Raw genomic sequence first — 22,116 nt, 5'->3', positions numbered from 1 at the left:
GGGATTATTGAATTAAAATTCTTATTGTTGACAAAGAAACTATAATCCAGAGAGATTAGATGTATTTACTTAAAAACCTCCTTCTGGCATGTACTGATAGAAATCAATACCTAACTGACCTCTCCAAGGTCACAGCACAAGGTACTGAATTTAGAATAAGAAAGAACATTGGCTTCAAGCCGCAGAGATCTGGAGAGCATCACAGCTCCATCAGGGTGCAGCTCGGCTTCACTGTTCTTTGTGAAACGGTGATAGTTCTCCCCCCCAACCCACTGTGCTCTGAGTGAGAAGTCATGTGTCCAGGGCCTAGCACCATGCCTCAGCCACAGTTGGTACTGAAAAAACATTGGTTTCTTGTGCCTTCCCTTAAGTGTCACCTCTCCTCATAGAATGTCCATTAATAGGAAACTCATAGTGTTGCTGCCAAGACATCTGTTTATTGATCAGTTAAAACTATTAGAAATAAACCATCATGGTATAGAAAAATGTGAACAAAATATCATAACAACTGCAATGGCAGAATATCTCAGGGACTGAGAAAAATAGAAAACGTGTGAAATGGAGGAAGGGGAAGGAAGAAGGAGTATAAAAAAGGGAAATGCAGAGTGAAATTTTTCAAATGTTATCAAATAAAATGTAATCACACTACAAACAGGACAATATTTATTATATTTTCTTCTAAGCCTTTCATAATCCTTCCAAGTTATGTTGGTGTAAGCCCATTAACAGATAGCATTGTTCCATTTTCCATGGCCAAGTACTTCAGAAGGTAATCTTCAGACACTTGAAGTGCCAGTCTTCAGAAGGAAGAGAGATTATGCCATTTTCCCTAAGTGTCACCCAGGTGATGGCGCTGACAAAGGAAGACTTTCTCACACACTTATGTTTGCTGACCTTTATAGCTCACATACACATTCAACTGGATGGCTAATAGTTTAAACTGGAATAACCAGCTTAAATATTGACTACCAGAAATGTCAATTCTGATTTGAAAAATGGGTGTTTTGAAAATACCAATTTCGTGACTGATGGAAGTAGTCTGTTCTATTGACTCAGTCTGTTCTCCTGTTTTGTTTTGGAAAGAATAAAAATGCTGCACTCCAGAAACCGCGTAGTCAGCCACTTTTTTTTTTTTTTAGAAAACTTCCTGGGTAAGGAGCACTGAAAAAGGCACTGGAAGATGTGAGAATGATTCCCAGTCCTCTCAACACACTTTATTCTCTTTGAGCCAAAATAAAATAAATTGATTTAAGTCAGAACAAAAAGATCACTTGGAAAAGATAATTCCTGATATGAATTTTCTGAAAATTGCATACTTTTGACCTTAAAATAGAGGTGAAGAAGTCACAATATGTTAAACCTAAGGGGAAGTAAATGGAATGAGAGAATTTAATAATAGCCTTATTTTAATAAGTAAAACTTAATATAGTAAATAAGCAAGAAAATGCATCAAGTAATTTCTTCGTAGTGACCAGTCTCAAACCCAGGCATGACTGCTGTGGCAGAGCAGAGCTGGCTGCCTCTGGCTTCTGCATGGGTTTCGCTATTTGCATCACACACGCACACACACAGAAATCTAAAATGAATGAAAGTAACCTCCTGCGTTAAAGCCTAATGACCTTTAGCTGACAAAAATGAATTAATAAATTAACTATTACTGCTTGTCAATATTCCAAACTGGGATCATTCAACAATAAATAAATCAGCATAGGAAATAGACCATCATAAGTCATGACTTTCCCTGAGGAATATTGTACATGATTTGAAATGGATATTTAGCTAAAATGCACAATTAGTAGAAGATGAACTTCCAAGTCTTCAGAAAAAGTAAACACACAAATCTTGTCAAGAGACATGGTGAAAACTTTAGTAATATTTTTAAGTGCTAGTTTCATGCAATTAACCATTGACCCTTAGACAGCTAAATAATAAATAGCCACTTTATTTTATACCAGATGTTTTAATTTCAAATGACCTACAGATATTTGTTTAGCGTTTTGTTGTTTCATTTGTTCTATTTCATTTTGTTTTTAATCAAATGAAGCATTTTAAAAAGTAAATTTTATTTCTGATATAGAGATACATACAATATTACATTGAGCCATATGAAATTTCTGTTTTTGTAGGTCAACACTGTCAAGAACAGAAAGTCTGGTATGGTTTAACCTAATATAACAAGGGCATAGGTCTAGACTTCCTAAAATTTAGCTTATGTTTCAGGTTTCTGTGTGAGAACGTATATGTTAAGCCACATACCATCACTTACTAAAGGTGGAAATCTCTTAAGGATTATGTGGTAAATGAGCTCAGTATTTCTAAAATTGCTAACCTTTTATAAACTATCAGAATCCAAATTTATTAAGTGATACCGAGACTAGAATTCTTAAGGAGACTGAGTATTTCTCTGCATAACAAAGCTGTTATATCTCTCTAAACATGAGTAACCTAAAACAACAAATTAACCCCAAAAAGCCCATTTTTATATTTAAAATATGCATATATTATTTCCTCATAGCTAATACTTAAATATATTAAACAAACTAAGTTTAATATTCACAATCTGGGAACATTTTTAAACTTTGAATATTATCTGCCCAGTTTTTAGTCTCTACACTTGAGTCAAACATTTAGAATTATAAAATGATTAAATGAAATGTGTATTTTTGAATTCTTTGGTATTATATATAGAAAAAACATGCATATTAACCACAGTTAAAATGCCAAATCACAAGACTCAAATTCAACCAAAATTACAAATCAGTCATCTGTTTTATACCCTTTTTAAATCCAGTTTTTAGGTACTCTCTCTGACAGTGCAAAAGGCCAAATTTAGAACTTGTAGAACATACATACTTACGTCTTTGATTTTACAACTATCAAGTTGTAAATAGTACACTTTTCTCAGTTAAAGGTTGAGAAAACCCCCTTTACTTGCTGTTCACCTCAGTGAAATAAATGGTCATTTTCCTCTGGATCAGAAAACATTACATTTAACATATAGGAAATCAAGTAGATTTTAGATAAAGTTTTCCATAAGAATGAAATATGCACCCCACAGAAATGATATATTATTTATTTGGAATAAATACACTTACTGATATCAGATAAGTAGGAACCCATACTATTTTTTTCTCCTTTGAAAATAGCTAGGTGTTTTTTTCCAACTGTGACTCCATTGCTGTCCTTTATGCCTATGTTGGCTATTTATTTATTAATGTCAACAATGTGTTCTTTAGAATACTAATTCTCCATAAATAAATAAAAAACATACTATGTTCATTACATATTAAACTTGCTAATTTAATGAAACTTCAAAATTTCAACATGAATGATGACTATCTAAGTGCCAAATTATGGTGTACACTTTTTTCCACCCCCTTTTTTCTTAGCAGAAAACTCTTTTGGGAGAACCTTACAGCTTTAGTGTTTAGCAAGTAACACTAAACAAAATTCACTATTTTTTTACATTTTATTTTATGTAAAGTTATTGCAAATGGATGTTAAAGTTTTTCTCTCTAGTGAGTTATATCTGACTCACTGGATATTTTAATTGACTACTTAGATCAAATTAGCAAGAAAACATGAGTATAAACGCATTGTTAGACTTCTCCATATAGGGAGCTTTTTGCTCTTTGATTTTAATGAGAAAAATAAATATATCTATTTCAGTATATAAGGGGGGACCAAAAACCAGAATTTATTTATGAAAAATTGTATATTCATTCTTACATGTTTAAACTTCAGTCACCTTCAAAGTACTCTCCATTTGATGCAATACACCTATTGAGACATTTTTTTCCACTCCTCAAAACAGTTTTGAACTCATGGATTTTGATGCCGTTTAGTGCTTGTTTTTTTGTTTGTTTTGCCTCTTCCATATGGGCAAGATGTTCCCATTTGAGGACATTTTTCATCCAGGGAAACAAAAAATAAGGTTATTTGGGATGAGACTGGGTGAATAGGGAGGGGGGGCCTGGGGTCCTTCTGGTTTTGATCAAAAACTGCTGAACAGTCAGCACTCAGTGTGGGCAGGTGCACTAGTAAAATTACCCATCATGAAATGGGCAAATGCAGTGAAAGTCTTCCAAAAAAAAGATCCACCCAACCCAAACACAGCCTCTCACAGCAATGCCAGTTCATATACTGATACAAATGGGATCCTAGAACACTCACCCAGCAGGAGAAGCCTGTCCTCAAGAAGATAATTTCATTTTGGTGGGCACCACCTCATATACATACTTGCTCTTTATGGCTCTCCATTCCTAACACCTTTGTTAGTTATAAATCTTTACCGTCCAGACTACCTATCTCATTTTCAGTTCTAACTGAAAAAAGTCTGAGCTGGAAAAGAAACATCCAGGTAAAGTAAAGGGGTTTTAAAAAGCAAGGGGCATTTAATTAAATAGTATTATGGAAAGTCATCAAAGTGTGAAATGTGAGAGTAATCTTATAAAAATTTATTTTACAGTTTGTGACTTTCTTAGATATATCCTTGATGAATATAGATGCAAAAACCCTCAACAAAATATTTGCAAACCAAATTCAAAAAATGCATTCAAAGGATTATACACCATGATCAAGTAGGATTTATGAACGGTAGTTCAACAGCTGCAAATCAATCTGTGATACACCAGATTAATAAAATGAAAGATAAAAATCCTATGATCATCTTCTGGCTGGGTGGCTTAGTTGGAGAATCATCCTATACACCAAAGAGTTGCCAGTTTGATTCTTAGTCAGGGCATATACCTAAAGTGTGGGTTCGATCCCTGGTCAGGAGTGTATGGGAGGCAGTGGATCTATCTGTTTCTCTCTCACATCTCTCCCCCTGCCCCTTACCTCCCTCCCTCCCTCTCTTCCTCCCTTCCACTGTAAAAAAAGTCAGTAAACATATCCCCAGGTGAGGATTGATTTTTTAAAAAGATTATTTCCTTGCCTGGTGTTGCTCAATGGATTGAGTGCCAGCCAGTGAACCCAAGGAACACAGTTTTGATTCCCAGTCAGGACACATGCCTGGGTTGTGGGCCAGGTCCCCAATAGGGGGTGTGTGGGAGGCAACCACTCAGTGATGTTTTCTATTTTTCCTTCCCTTCCCTACTCTCTAAAAATAAATAAATAAACTATTTTTAAAAATTAAAAAGATTATTTCTGTAACATTTTTCTCTTCCTACAAGTAATTTGCCAAATTCATAAGTCTAAACACTTATAAAAGGGCAAATTTGACTGTGTCTCAAGCATATCTCAAAAATATGATTTTTTAAAAAGGAGAGATGGTGGTCAATTGATTAAAAAAAAAACACAAGAAATGTATAATTCACTTTGCTCTAGGCCCAGTCCCTATTTCAATAACAAGATAGAATGTTAATAAGTTTTTTTTTCTTTTCTGTTTCTAAACTTTTCTGTGTGTTCTGCAGTTTTACTCAGCTTTTCATAGCAAACTCTCATAGACGAATTCCACTGAAGTAGCAGTAATACACATTGAAAACAGAAAGGAAATGAGAAGTGTTGGTTTTTAATTTCTGTGAACCCAACCTTGTTCAGTTGGCCTTTGGGAGATGATTAGGTTATCTGAGGTCGATCAAATTTGCTTTCAACTTCCAAACAATATTGGAGAGGATCTGGTCACTTTTTAGCCCATCCCTTTATTGTCACTGATCTTAGGCTTTGGGTCCAGTGCTCTTAATAAATATATACATTTCTTGCTTACTTAAGGCAAATGTATGAAAGCTTATCTAAGCAGCCTCTAGGAAATTGCTTTACCTTCTAGCTTTTGCCTGGCTGGGCAGTCACTGATACTGCTCCACAAAAATCTAGCTCTAGCCTTCTGCCTGGTTGGGCAGGTTTTCATTCTGCCTTAGATAATCTTTTATTTCGAGTCCTAAAGAAGAAAGTTTCTCGTTGATTTCACCCCCACTGGCTATTTGGACATTTGTTTTTCATCAGTAATGGCCATCTGGATCTCTGTTTTCAGTATATTTCAGGTATTTTATCAGCTTTGATTTCTTTTTCTCAAGAATACTACTTCATGCTTCCTCTTGTTTACCTGCGCCCACTTTCAGAAAGATGAGTAAGTATCAAACATTTAAGTGACTAAAGACCTCATGGAACCAATCACACTCTTTAAGATTTTATTAACACTTAACAAATTATTTGGCTGCTGACTGCACACACCCATCATCCAGTCTGTTTCCACTGCCTTAAAGAAGGCAGAAGGACTCTGCAGAGTGAATTGTTGCAGAGATTGGTAATCACCTTCCCTGCTCCCCCATTAGGCACTCTACCTCTCCCTTGCTTCAATGCCTATCCACTGACCAGAGACAGAGTCCCTTGTGGTAGTAGGCAAGAGGTATTTTACCTATGTCGACAGTAACTTTCCTGCCGTCTCTCCAAACACATCCTGCCGTACCATCTAGCAGCAAGTGAACCTTGTAGGTTCATCATTCACAACTAAACTCATTTCCTGCCCTTCAGTGTCTTCTCTCACCATATGCTCTATTCTCTTTAAAAGAGTTCCTTTATAGCTCTTAGTGCATGCATTCTGCATTGTCATAATTTATTTACTTCTGTGTCTTCCTAAATACATGCTGAGAGTTCTTATATAGGTAGGGATCCTGTCCTATTCATCTCTGTATGTTTACCACTTAACCATAGGGTATGGCACATGAGGGTATTCAGCAAATGTTTGTAAGAGGACTGAAGGGGGAGAGAGGAAGGCAAGGCAGGCAGAAACATACCATTTTAAAGTGCTGAGTACTCTCCGCAGAATTAGTCCTTAAAGAACTTAGCCACTTTTATTCCAGTCTTTGAGCCCTGTTTTGGGGGTATTTTTTTTTTACTTAATAGACTATATTAATAACCAAATCATTTGGTTTGCATTGCTTTGTTAAAACTACTTTAAAGACATTTCCAGCTTTAGAGCAAGTTTAATATTGTACTGTAAGGTAGTAAACAAGTCACTGAGTGGGATTGATGACCCCATAATTGAGGATACAGATCCTGAGAAAGCAACTGGGGATGCAGTGTAAAGCTATTTAAAGTTGGCTCAAGAGAACTATTAGGACAGAAAAATGCTATGTCCATGTATTGGGTTATCTATTCTTTATATAAAGAAATTTGAGAATTAGCCCTGGCTGGCGTAGCTCAGTGGATTGAGCACGGGCCTGCGAACCGGATGATCGCAGTTTGATTCCCAGTCAGGGCACATGCCTGGGTTGCAGGCTGGTTCCCAGTGGGGACCATATGAGAGGCAACCACACATTGATGTTTCTCTCCCTCTCTCCTTCCCTTCCCCACTAAAGATAAGTAAATTAAATCTTTTAAAAAAATAAAAGAAATTTGAGAATTAAAATCAGTGTGGAATCCATTTATCATTATACCCACCAATCTGCTATTCTGACCACCCAAAAAGTGGTAAGTAGAAGTCAAATAACAGAATACCCAGAGAATTGTGCAAACAAAATCTTAAAGTCTTAGTATTTAATCTATGATATTACTGAGTCACCAAAAGGGCATATTATTTAGGAATCAAAAACTATTTTTTACCATATTCCCTCAAGAATAGAGCTTTAATAAATTGATACATCTCTCACTAGTCAGATAATCAGAGAATATAACATTAAGAAGAGAATCAAGCTAGCTCTTTAAATACCATGTCTTCATAGGGGGTTGGAGGTGGGGATTGAGCTGAATGGACCTTTTTGCAGATGTTTATCTCCTGCAGGACCTTCTAATATCAGAAAGGCTTTAAAATAATCACCTTGCATTTAGGTTCCTCAGTACCACTCTTTTATGCAAAAAAAGGAATTCTCTGCTAGATTACTACTGTCTATGAAAGATTTTCTTGATAGAGGAAAGCAGATAAAGATGCCACCTCAGGTTCTTAATACAGGTTAAGGTGCGTCCAATCATTGACTACAGTATAGTACTTGAATAATACCAGTAACCTTCATCTACATGGGAAGTACCTTATAGATAGGGATCTTTTTCTTTTTTCTTTTTTTAAAGATTTTATTTATTTATCTTCAGAGGGGAAGGGAAGGAGAGAAGAAGAGAAATATCAATGTGTGGTTACCTTTTGTGCATCCCCTGCTAGGAACTGGCCTGCAACCCAGGCATGTGCCCTGACTGGGAATCGAACCGAGATCCTGTGGTTCACAAGCCTATGCTCAATCCACTGAGCTACACCAGCCAGGATAGGGATCTTTTGCACTTTGGGTAAAAACTTAACAGTGATGATATGGTGATAATAGATTAATACTTACTGAAAAATCTATGCTCCTGTGCTACATTTTAAATATAGGATTTAATGTAATTATCTCAACAATCCAGTAGAGGAGCTACTGTTATTATTTAGAAGTTTTAGATGAGGGAACTGAGATTTAGTGAGGTTCAAATAACTTGCCCAAGTCACACAACTAGTAAATGGCCAGCTGGATTTAATAAGCCATGAATATGTGTTTTCAATTGATGGCCTGCCTTTACAAAAAAAAAAAAACTTGCTCAGTAAGAGTCCATTTTGTCAAAGATCTCAACCAGCAAGAGTTTCTGCCACATCTGTACTTGCTGAAGGCTTGGTATCTAGTTTTGTCAAACATACGAATCATCCTCTCACTCTTGGTGATTCTTGTCCAAACTCCTCTTCCACTATAGCCCTTTTTTTTCCAGTCTGCTCATTTTGCTATTATTTTATTATACATATCAGCCTTAGAAAAACAGATTGGAAAAAAGTAAGTAAAACTGGCTAATGAAAAAAAATCATCATTTTAAAACAAGGTTCATTATAGATTTTTAAAATCCATGGTTATGTTATATTCCTCTCACAAAAATTTTTATGTACAAATCTTACATACTTGAACTATTTGCTATAGGACACAGAGCAAAATATCAAGATCTCAATATTAGTAGTTTCAAGAGTTCAGAACTTTTCATCTAAGTTACCCACAAATTAGACGTAAGCCCCTTAGAACCAGTCTCCAGGATCCAACATTTAAGGCAGATAACTGTGCCATTGCACAGTTATAAGGCAATCTGTTTGCCTTATAAGGCAAAATAGATTAATACCCATTGAGTCCTTTTTTTTAAAGTTAAGTTCTCTTTTTTTAAGATTTTATTTATTTATCTTTAGAGGGGAAGGGAACCAGAGAGAAGGAGAGAAATATCAATGGATGGTTGCCTCTCATGGGCCCCTGCCGGGAACTGCACCCCCTGCTGGGAACTGGCCTGCAACCCAGGCCTGTGCCCTGGCTGGGAATGGAACTGCGATCGTGTGGTTCACAGCCCTGCTCTCAGTCCACTGAGCCAGGGCCCATTGAGTCCTTTTTATTCTTCTTTGCCTGGCACTTTAATCAAAAGATGATTCATCAGTCTATATTCTCTCTGTCTTTGGATCAGCCTTTTGCCTTACACTTACTTCCTCAGTATGGGTCTGACACCCAGGTTACAGAGAGAGGAAAACGATATGGTAACAATCTTTGTAGGAAACATAGTCTTAAGTGAATTAGTGCTTCATTTGCAAACATAAGTTCACTGATTTTATATATTTATACACACATGCATATAATATACAATGTATAATTATAGATACATTAATATATAATGTATATAATAGGTGTATATAATTCTACGTGTACATAATTATGTACATTATACTATTATATAGATAGTTATATAATGTGTAATTACATACACAGATAATTATATACATTATAACCTATAATGTATATGCAATAGATACAATGTAATGTATCTATTATTATATAATGTATATAATTATCTGTGTATATAATTACACATTATATAACTATCTATATAATAGTATAATGTACATAATTATGTACACATATAATTATATACACCTATTATATACATTATAGGTAACCTATAATGTATATAATTATCTGTGTATGTAATTACACATTATATGACATTAATGTGTATAATCTGTAATGCATATAATTACCTATATATACATTATAGATTATCTATGATGTATATGATTATAGATTATCTATACAATTATATGCATTATAGATTGTCTATAATGTATATGTTATGCATTATATACATTATAGACTATCTATAATGCATATAATTATCTGTGTATGTAATTATACATTATATGATTATATAATAATATGATTAATTAATGTATATAATCTATGATTATACATTATAGATTATCTATAATGTACATAATTATGTAATTATAATTATACATTGTATGTTATATATTATAGGTATCTATAGGTATAAGTATCTATTATAGGTGTCGATAATATATAACGTATAACTGTAATAGAGTATAAATATGTATTATAGGTATCTATACCAGATATGTTATTATAGGTATACTTGAATATATGATTTATATATTTTTACACATGCACATGTGTCACACACTATGTTAGACGTAAAGTGCATGTGGCTGTCCTGCTCTGTTCTTAGTCACTGGTGCTGGCAGGACCGTGTGCAGCAGCATTGTACTGGGACCCTCACTAAGCCCCTGATTACGTGTCAGCTCCTTAAGTGCTTTCTCCGAGGCTTCAGAACCTTCAGGCTGCAGAGCAAAGTGCTGATAGAGAGTGCACTTCATCCTTCTCAGCTCCTTGACTGAAATTTACTGCCTTCTTTGCCTCTAGTAGTTATTAAAACTCAGGGGTACTTTTCTCATTTAATTATTATGGTGACAGTGGACCTTTTCCTTTAAAGTATTGTGTTGAATTCATTCTTTTCAAGACTACTAACTTTAGTTGATACTACTTGTTGCTCCTAATAAAATCTGGGCCAAAGGTATATTTTCTGATCACTGAAGTTAACATTAGGTTACATTCCCACACTTCTTGACTTGATTTTCTGCCCTGTAGTTATCCAGTTTTCCTATGCCTCTCGAGTTTGTACAAATACAAAAAATGTTGTGCCGTGTTTTCGCCCCTCCTGTAGCAGCATGCTTATTTCTGAAAGTGTCAGACTTCACCCCCGCATGCCCTGGGCCAGCCAAATAAATGATCAAACTGTTGAATTTAATGAACTGTCACCCTCATACTTTTTCAGCATTAAGTACAAACATCCACACCTCTGCAGTGCAGCACCTTGTGTTACATTGTCTGCCGGCTAGGATCATGACTGTTTCTGTCCCTTTATCTTCGCTCTCCTCTGCACTGCAGGGACCGCAGGGCAGCACCTGTCCAACCCTAAGGAACCTTAAAGAGTTCCCTCCCAGCCTCAGTGAAGCTCAAGTTCCCAGTTTTAAATGACTTAAGTGGAGGAAGGGAACCCCAACACAGTGCAGGAAAGTACAGCCTCCCAGCGCTGGTGTTTGGAGTTGCACGGTGCCTTCCAGAATCGGGCCCTTTCTGTCGGTCTGTGGGTGGCCCTCATCCCCATGCTCACAAGATGGCTCTTCTACTTCCAGGCACTTCATCTGTATCTCCAAGCAGGAAAAAATGATGAAGAGGGAAGGCAAAACATACATTCTACCAGATTTTGCCTGCTCTTAAAGAACTTTCCCAGAAACCCATCCTGCTGCTTATATTTACATCTCTTTGACCAGGCTTAGCCTTAAGGGAGACTAGAAAATGTACATTTTTAGTTGCTTATTATTATCCTGAACAAAACTGGGGTTAGTAGATGAAAAAGGAGGGAAAATAGATATGAGGTAAGCAAGTAGCAGTGTCTGCTTCGAGGATAATAACTTTTTACAAAAATGTCTAGTTAACCTTGACTGAATTCCAACTAAAATAGTAATTAGGAAACTGGCATTAAATGTTTATAGCCTTAACTTTAGAATCTGTTTTAAAGTGAAATTTAGCAGCAGGTAAAGAAATATTAATTTTTTCACCATTTAAAAATATTTGTGCACTTTGAATTTCTGAAGCCCAACTCAGGAATAGAAAAATAAAAATTAAAATGCTTTAATTCTAAAAATGTTCTACAAAAAATAGCTGGTGATTTTTCTACTAGGGGAAAGTATTTCCTCTTCTTAAGGTTCCTGTTACACAAAATGGATTAGATTATAAGAAACAATCATGGGACTATAGAAGCTTCCTCTCAAGGCTCCTTCAATTTCAAAACACCTACCTAGTAAGATAAACGGATAGCACGGTGTCAGCTCGCAGCCCTGTGGCTTCTGCGCTGAGGCTCATTCAGCCTTCCCCGCAGGGTGTCAAGGCAAAACACCTGGGTATTTTCCAGGCGGGTATGTTCCACTTGTGTTTGGTACTTTATAACATTGTGACACTGAGAAGGTAAAAATCGCACCAAAATGTAGAAGTGTGTTTATCAACTATCATCTTAATGCCATTTATTTTAGTTTTTATTCAGCTAATTCTGAAAGTGTCTGAGCATGTGATTAAGCACAGCAGGCAGCTGCCAGTGTGAGGATACTTGGTGACTGCAGGAAAGACCTCCCCCACAAACGCGCACTCCAGTCATGCTGAGAGCTGCGAAGGCATGTGAGTTAAGTGTGTACTGCCCCTGAAGAGAGGAATTAGTTTGAAATTAATAGTCTATGAGCTGTTAATATCTTAGAACAAAAGAGTTTATCCAATCACTTATTAGGAGAATAGGCATTAGGACAGAGGTGGAACCCAAGACAGATAAATTCTGATAAAAGTAAAAAAGCAAAGTCCAAGACAACTTGGAGAAATGGGACACTACAGTGGGGACTCCAGGCAGTCTGGAAGCAGAGCTAAACATGCCCAGAGTTAGATCCTGAGAGCAAATGGAAAAGCACCGAGACGCACTTGGCCTGCTGCACACACTTGCCCTGAAATTGCCCGGATGCCATGGCCTTCATCAGGCAGGAGAACTTCTCCCTACTGAGAAGCACACTTGGCAATTGCTAACCGATCTTTAAAATGTTATACATGGACACCATGGTTAACTGAAAATTAATCTAAATGTCTTCAAGACAGAGTAATCATTTGGTTCACAAAATGCTAATGTATTTCAAGGGTCCAATAGGATAAATATTGTACTAGAATATATAGCTAGTATCAATAGAAGTGAGGTCTAAAATCATTTGCACCGTTCTTCCTATTACTGTCATGATAAAGTATTGCCCCTATTGTAGTTAAAGCTTCAACATAAATGAAGTAAATTTACCTTTTAGCTATAGAATTTGCATTAAGTACTACCTAATTTCTGTTAATGTCTAAATGAATATATATGTTTATAATAATAGGTCCAAGAAGAATTATCTATTAACTCATACAAGAATTTGGACTATTCATGTTCATTACTGAACAGGTTTAAAAAATATGTAAATATTGCTCACATGATTAGGTTAAACACTTACTGTGAATTAAGAATCAATTTATAACTTTGGGATAAAGAAAGTGTTGAAAAGTTTTTTCATTGAAAAAATGCCACTGACAGTCCTTCAGGTCATAACCAGTATAGTAGTCCACCCCTTATCTGTGAGAGAGATGTTTCAAGACCCCCAGTGATACCTGACACTGTGGATTGTATTAAACCATATATATATATATATATATATATATATAGAGAGAGAGAGAGAGAGAGAGAGAGAGAGAGGGACTGTGGAAAACAAATTTGTGATTAAGGAGATACTACTGCATATGTCTAGAGTAGCATTGTACCTTTTACATTACTACAATTCCCGTTAAATTCAAACAAGAAGTATATATTGACATTTACCAAAAACAATTAAACATACTTCTAGGAATTACAGAAACTGTAGAGACAGGAACACATTGGCTTTTCTCAATATGTTTACAGTCTAAACAGATAATAAAACATATATAATGAACCAGAATATGAGGTAAATAATTTATATTTATAAAAGTGGTGGGATCCAGACATGCTTGATGGATGATAGATGGCACCTCTGATGGGCACTGGATACTGACCAGGGTTCTTTTACTCAGAGGTTAATGATATGAGTCCATTCCAGATCAAGGGAATGAGCATACAGATATTAGGTGTAATCATCTAATAATGTGTAGTCCAATTAGTAGGAGTGTGAGGTACAGTGCAGTTGAAGAAGTTATTATTATAAGCATTTTAAAAGAAAATATAAAATAGAACAATATTAAAATTTGTATGGAACCACAAAAGACCCTGAATAATCAAAGCAATCCTGAGAAAAAAACAAAGCCAGAAGCACCATGCTTTTTCATTTCAAACTATATTACAAACCTATAGTAATCAAAATAGCATGTTATTGTCATTAAAACAGACTCATAGATCAATGCAACCAAATAGAGACTCCAGAAATCACCTCACTCATATATGATCAACTAGTTTACGACAGAGGAGACAAGAATATTCTTCAATATTCTTCAATGGGGAAGAGTCTCTTCAATAAGTGGTATTGGAAAAACTGGACAGTAACATGGCAAAGAACAGAACTGGACCACTATCTTACACCACAGACAAAAATTAACTCAAAATGGACTGAAGTCTTGAATGTAAGACCCAAAAATCCTAACACTAGAAGAAGAGATAGGCAGTAAGCTCTTTGACATTTGTCTTGGTAATTATTTTTTGAGTTTGCACCAAAAGCAAAGGCAACAAAAGGAAAAATCAGCAAGTGGGACTACATCTAACTAAAAAGTTTCTGCACGGCAAAAGAAACCATCAAAAAATGAAAAGACAACCCACTGAATGGGAGAATAAATCTGATAAGGGACTAATATCCAAAATGTATAAAGAACTCATACAACTCAACACCAAAATACAACCAAATAATCCAATTTTAAAAAGTGTACAAAGGACCTATAGACATATGAAAAGATGCTCAAATTCACAAATTAAAACCACAATGATGTACCATCTCACACCTGTCAGAATGGCTATCATTAATAAAACAAACCACAGGTGCTGGCAAGGATGTGGAGAAAGGGGAACACTTGTGCACTTTGAGTGGGAATGCAGACTGGTGCAGCCACTGTGGAAAGCAGTATGGAGGATTCTCAAAGAATTAAAAATGGAACCAACTGCCTTATGACCTAGCAATCCTATTTCTAGGTGGGACCCAAAGAAACTCAAAACATTAATCCAAAGGAATGCATATACCCTTAAGCAACCAAAGTGCCCATCAATAAACAAGTGGATAAAAAATAGGGGGTGTATATATACTTGGCCATAAAAATGAATAAAACAATTGTAACAGCATGAATGGACCTACAGGGTATATGGTAAGGAAATAAGTCAGAGAAAGACAAATACCATATGGCTTCACTTATGTATGGAATCTAAAGAACGATATAAACAAATAAATAAAACAGACTTATAGACACAGAGAACAGACTGACGGTTGCCAGAGGGGTGGGGGGTGTGGGGTGGGGGACTGGTTGAAAAACCTGAAGGGATTAAGAAGTACCAATTGGTAGTTACAGAATGGTCTTGGGGATATAAAATGCAACTTAGGGATTACAATCAATAATATTGTAATAACTGTGCATGGTGCTGATTGGGTACTGGAAATAATAGGGGCAGAACACTCTGCACATGACTGTGTAACTATTATGCTGTACACCTGAAACTAATGCAAGATAATATTAAATGTAAACTCTAATTGAAGAAAAATCTTTTCCGTACCTATTGACATGTTCATACAGTTTTTCAACTTTAATTTGTTGATATGTTGAATTATATTGATAGAATTCTTATTAGGTAATCACCTAAAAAAAACCTCTACTTGATTATATTGTTGGATTAAGTGTAATTGTTTGGAATCCTGTGTCTATATTCATAAACTTGGAAATGTATATACTCATAAATGAGACTGATCTATAGTTTTCTGTTTTTATATTTTTATTAAAGTTGAAAAAAAGTACTAGTTATCTTTAGACCACCTTATTGAATACATTCCTCTGGCTCTACAAGAATGTTTCTCACCCTGGCTGGGATGGCTCAGTTGGCTGGAATGTCACCCCACAAACTGAAACGTCTCCAGTTTGATTTCCCGGTCAGGGCACATGCCTAGGTTGCAGGTTCCATCCCCAGTCAGGGCACATACAAGAGGCAATCAACTGATGTTTCTCTCCTCTCTCTGCTTCCCTTTCCCTCTCTCTAAAATCAATAAGCACATCCTCTGGTGAGTATAAATAAATAAGTGAATGAGTGAGTGAGTGAATGTTTCTTTGTTCATGTATTATCACAGTGGATAGATTTGGTGAATGTTTTCAACACATTTCATAAAATGATAAAGTCAGTTTATGCCTTTACACTGATTCCTATAGTCCCTCATGTTATGCTTTTTTGTCGCCCATCCTTTGACTCGTCTTCACTTTCAGCCCCCTTGACCAAGTAACAACTTCTACAAGATACATTTTCCTTATGACCATGTATCTGATTCCACAGTTTAACCTGTTACTCCCCGACTTGTGTAGACTCAGGATGCGATCACCTCTGGTCGCTTGCAGATCATACATAACTCTAACTGCTCTAAGACTGAGTTGTATGTGAAACATGCTCCTAAAATTCTTTTCCTAAATAGCCTTCTCTTAGCAGCAGCAACAGTATCATTAATTGGAATTCTTTGATGAAATGTTGAAATTTCATCAAAATTTCACATACAGGTCTTGGTATGTGTAAGACTCTATGCCAAGCATTCTAAGAATCAGCTGAGTAATGAATGGTAGCAATACTGCAGAGAAAGAACCTGGAGCTTTGTAAACCATCAAGAGAAAAAAGTAATTCAAGATTGGAAAGTTTTTGAAGAAATGTTCTCCTTTGTTCTCTCCCCTCTCCCATCCCAAAGGAACAAGAAGCAGAAGAAGTCAAAGATAGTTGACCCTTGAACAGCATGTGTTTGAACTGTGTGGGTCCACTTACACACAGAATGTTTTTCATTAAATACCTGTACTGTTTCCTATCTAGGGCTGGGAGTTTGCTGATGTGGAGGGCTGACTATGCATTAATCTATACCATTTTACACAGGGGTCTTGAGCTTTTGCAGATATTGTAGCCACTCTGTGTCCTGAGTCCAATTCCCTTGGATACCAAGGGACAACTTAAGTTTTAGGGGAGTCACAAGTTACATGTGCATTTTCAACTGTATAGGGAGTGTCAATCCCCTAACTCCTGCATTGTTCAAGGGTCAACTGCATTTATTTTTATCTGAAAATTAAATCTCTTTAGTTGGCTTTTTTCTGTGCTGAGCTGTAACCAATATTCTTTTAAAGAAGTTTGTTGTTTATTTGTAGGAGCAAGCCAGTTATGATGTGACACGCTATGAAAATAGTTTCTCCCTCTTCTGGGTTCTGGAGCAGCTTCTTAAGAAGGAAAATGAAGAAGGCAGCACTTCAGATATGGGGCATGATAACCAGGAAATCCAGAAATTTCTTCAGAAGCATGATGAAGCTATTTGCCAGCTCTCTGATACATTTCCTTTACTTACTTTTTATTTATGGAGATTAGGTATTCTCTTGAACTCCATCAAAATAAAAACTGTTGAAAGTAACTCACTTTCTTAGCAGTTTACCAAATATCAGAAGCATATTAAAATTGAATTTATCAAGATCTTCTACTTAAAAGATTTTCAAAAGTATTTTTAAATGAGCATTTTAAATGGATCTCTAAATATAATCATAAATTAAATTTAAAAGTATTCACCTGTGTATAAAAGATTATGGGTCATATTTCTGTACTATAATCAGCCAGTATCAGCCTTATTCCCATGTAACTCCCTGAAAATATAGGTCCTCAGTATAGGTCTAGTACTGTCTGAAATGGACCATTAATTGTGTATATCATAAAAATATGTACATTTTAAAATATTTCCATGTAATAAATACTAAAAGGTAATGGAAGAGCTGTTAAAAGTTTTATTGCTTTATAGAGTATTTAAAAATAAGGCTGTGGTTGTAAATTAGATTTTTAGAACTTTTCTCTTAATAGTTTCACTTACATCCTTGTCTATCATCTTAGACAGGACTCATGTAAGAGGAGGAAAATATTTAACATCATAAAGGTAATTACCTTTAACTTTATATAATCAACATATCTATCAAGTCCTTTTGCAAGGACTAATTAGTTGTTTTAAGTGTTTGTTTTTTCAAAAAACAGTTTTTGATTCTGTTGATTATATGTAATATTCCTGTTATTGTTAAAATGTAATTAAGTCATGTGTATAAGTCATTAAGGAAATTTTCACCAATTCTTACATCTATCCAGAAATATGCTTCATACTTACTAAAAATATATTCATACTTACTAAAATATTGGTTAAATTTTCCAGTTATACTGTTTCATTGACTTTATTTCAATTATTAAAATCATACCCCACTAGCTTAATGAGCACACCTAATATACTTTTCTATAGTACAATTTAGGTCACAACAAATACAAATTTGCTTCATTAATTATGTGTGATAATTGTTTCATAAGTTAATTACCATTCCCAAATGCCATTGGTGTTTTTTGCATGTAAAACCATATCATTATGTCAGTTATTTTTGGAGCTATTTCTAGCTTTCCAGAAAGATAAAGCCTTTTTTATAATACTGAGACTCAATGTATGTATCAGTCAGCAACTGTTAATGTCAAAATCTCAGTGACGTGCAACAAAATTACTTCTCAGATGTGTGTGCCGCACGTGGGAACCCGCTCATCTGAACTGGGCTGTGCTGGAAGCTCTGCTCTGCATGCAGATCCCGCTGGGCTGGGCTCCTGCTGTAAACCGGGTCTCAGTCTCTCCCAAACGTTCATAGTGTGAAGCTGGGGGGAGGGGGAGAAGCTACCCAGGGGAAGCTCTTCTGTGGTCATGGCAGAGCAGCAGGAGGAAAAGGGCTAGACTGAAATGTCACACTAATTTCTGCCCACACGCATTGGCGAGAGTACATCTATCTAGTGGTCAAGGCCAGAGAAAAGGGACAGGAAAATATCCTCCACCTTGCATGGAAAAGCTTGCAAGTTATATAGCAAAGGGCCTGGATAGAGGAGAGAGTGGAGAATCAGGGCAAGTGATTTACTCCACCACACACAGCACATGAGCACAAAAAGGATATTCCAGATCCTGGATTAAGAGAAATTTTCCTAATATTTGATTTCTGGGATTTGTATAAATCACTTCAGTTAATGACACTACCCCAAATCCACTGGCCATGACACCTCCCCACCCTCTCTCTCCCATATAATCAGACAAGGTCAAGGTCGGTAAATGTGCAGGCAACCACAGTGGCCCATCTTCCCACTGCAGGCAGCCCCTGTCTTGAGCATCAGAAGCCTTGTATAAGTAGAACAGATTTCTTAATTCCAGTAGCTTTCAAAGCTTTGCAGTTTGAAAACTGGCCTAGGAAATATATTGATTATAGAATCACAGACAAGTGTTGGCAATCACTGTTAATGTATGTAATGGAGATATATTTTATTTCTATTTGGTAGTATTCACTAAACTTCAGTCAATTATATGACTCCTAATCTTTCGTATTGTGTTTCGGTCTTTAACAGTGTTAACTGTAGTAAATTTAGTGTTAAGGTCTAAATGTCCTGCTGCTGAAAAAAAAAGAGAGATAAAATTAGACATTTTTAACTATGTTTCAATAAAGCAGTGAAAAGTAAAGAATGAATGAATTCTTAAAACTTGAATTAGGAATATTCTATCAATTAAGATTTGATTAATACATGACTATAATTAAGACTTTGGGAATAAGAATAATGGAGACAGCAGAAACTGAGCAAAGTTGAAACTGGATTAGGATAGTATGGGAAATAAAAAGGAACATAGAACAGCCCTAAAATGGAGGAAATAACAAAAATTATAAGCGCTATCACTCATATAGTATTTATGTTATGTATTCATAAATATATATTATGTGATAGTACTACAACATGCATTTGTTATATATAAATATTACATATATTTTGTATATTATACTATTGGTTATATATTACATATAATATATAAAAACATATATTAATGACTAGATGTCAGGCATTGATCTAACCTTTTTGTATATATTAACTCATTTGATTCTCCCAGAAACTCTGTGTGATAGGTAACATTATTACCTCCATTTTAGAGATGAGGTGCTCAGGCTAAGGAATGTTAGACAGCTTGCCAAGTTCACACAACCAGGAAGACAGTGGTTTCGCTGCCAGAGTTCTGTCTTCCCAGACCACATCCTTAATTGCTGTGCCTCACCGCCTGTTCAGTGCAAATTTGCATTTCACGAAACGCTCTCAAATACCACACCTTTGAGATTGTCATTGAAGCCTTCTATGCCCTCAACCACAAATCTTACAGTATGGCAGTTCAGCATTAGCTTATTTTGGATTCTTCAACTCCTGCAAAGCAGCTGTCCTGTCTCCCACCATCTCTGAGCTACAGCATATTTGCTCTATTCTGAATTGGACAGCCTTTTATCACAGTCAAAACATCTTCAAATATTAATGTTCTAAGAAACACAAAACTCACTCTGCAGGTGTGGCGGGTGGACTGGGAGGCTGCAGTGCTCAGCCCAGTGGGGAAAGGAAACACGTGTGATTGTTTTGTGCATGGCTCTGCAAACAGGTACTGGTGATATTTTATGCATTCCTTTCACAAACTACTGTACTTTCTGTTCGTTTTTGTTGGCATTCTATGGATAGGACAGTGTACTTCTAGAGAGGCAAGGAAAATAAAACCATTCACATTTACAGAACTTTATGGACATTCATAGATTTTTTTAAAATATTGATGGCTCTGGCTTATGATAGTCTGGTTTCATTTATTCATCAAATATCAAGCACTAACTTTGTGCAAACCAATTTGCACAGATAAAGTATAAACATATACATTTTATATTTTATCAGATTTATAAAAACAGAACTTTCTTTTAAGAATCCCAGCATAATGACCCAACAGCATCTATAGTGTATTTTTGCTAAAGGAGACAGAATGAGAACATGAGCCTAATATTGAAAAAGATACAGGATTTTTGTCTTTATTGAAAGTCAATTCATTATTTTAAAATTGTTTATGGACTTGGACGACACTAAATTTATTTAGTCAGTGCATGGGCTGTTCTTTAGAACTGTCAAAATGTCACAGAGCATGACATATAGGAAATGACCTCGGCTTTTTTTTGCTGTTTTTCATTTAATATGAAAATCCTCTTTAGTAGTAATAGAAATCTATTACTACTAATAAGAAGCAAAGCCTATAAAAAGAAAATATGAGTCTAACATTTAAGACATTGAAATAATTCATTTATATTTCATAGACATAATTTGTAATATTTTCTTCTAATATTTTACCTATTTTTGTTGTAGCTGCTTACCTGGTTGGTGCACATCTATTATATTTAAGGCAGTATTGTGTTTCCTATTTAAGGCAGTATTGTGTTCCATTGTGTTTCCTATTTAAGGCAGTATTGTGTAGCCGTTCCATTGGGGCATCAAGATTTACAACATGAACCTCAGCGTCTTTGATCTATATGTAAAGTAGTGGTTTTCAAATGTGGTCTCCATGCTGCCAGCATCAGCAACCCTTGGGATGCTGTAAGAACTACAAATTCTAGGGCCCCACCCCAGACCTGCCTCAGAATCAGAAATGCCAGGCTGGAGCCCAGAAATCTGTTTTATCAAGTCCTGTAGGTGAGTCTGTTGCCCACCAAGGTTTGAGAACCACTGCTATAATCATCGTTTTTTACTGAGCAGAACTTAATCCATATAAAATCATACAGAAAGTAGAAGTCCAGTCATCCCAAATTACTTAATAAATGATTTCACTCTCTCTGTATGTGCCTTAAAATTCCAAAGGAGGATTTGGGGAACTCAATTATTCATGATTCACTTAAAATGAGTATCTAATTTTTAAGAATACCTGTCAACCTTAGTAACACTTTAAAAAATTAGCATCGGTATAGTTGGCTTTTAGTGCCTTCACTAAAATAATGACTCCCTATTGGTATTTTAAAAAATTATTATACTCCAAGTTTATTAGAGATCAGTTCATTGGCTCTTTCTGCATTGGTCCTGTTATATACAGTGATGAACGTGCAGAAAGATGCAGGCATGCTGTTACTTTACTCTTAAGTTGAGATACTAGGTAAAACAGCATCAAATAACATCAGAATGTTCCTCTTATTCCCAGAGATCTGTTTTTATACATGTGGTAAATGTAGCATAGTCGCAAATGGATTATTCTGTCCTAGAGATGAAATTCTA

General features: G+C 35.7%; 1 protein-coding gene across 1 annotated transcript in view; it reads left to right on the top strand.

Annotated features, from left to right (window-relative positions):
* MEI4 (meiotic double-stranded break formation protein 4) overlaps nucleotides 1–19,730 on the top strand; it is a 135,172-nt gene extending 115,442 nt beyond the window's left edge. Inside the window, exon 4 of the mRNA XM_037039451.1 lies at nucleotides 17,172–19,730. Coding sequence (XP_036895346.1) covers nucleotides 17,172–17,441 — 270 coding nt within the window. The 3' untranslated portion in view covers nucleotides 17,442–19,730. The remainder of the gene's footprint in view (nucleotides 1–17,171) is intronic.
* Nucleotides 19,731–22,116: the final 2,386 nt, after the last annotated feature.

This window comes from Sturnira hondurensis, unplaced genomic scaffold, assembly GCF_014824575.4.
Source record: "Sturnira hondurensis isolate 20B ecotype Veracruz unplaced genomic scaffold, ASM1482457v3 Scaffold0025370, whole genome shotgun sequence".
In the NCBI taxonomy this organism is placed as follows: domain Eukaryota; kingdom Metazoa; phylum Chordata; class Mammalia; order Chiroptera; family Phyllostomidae; genus Sturnira; species Sturnira hondurensis.
Note: the sequence above shows the minus strand (reverse complement) of the source record. Positions and strands in the feature narration are given on the sequence as shown.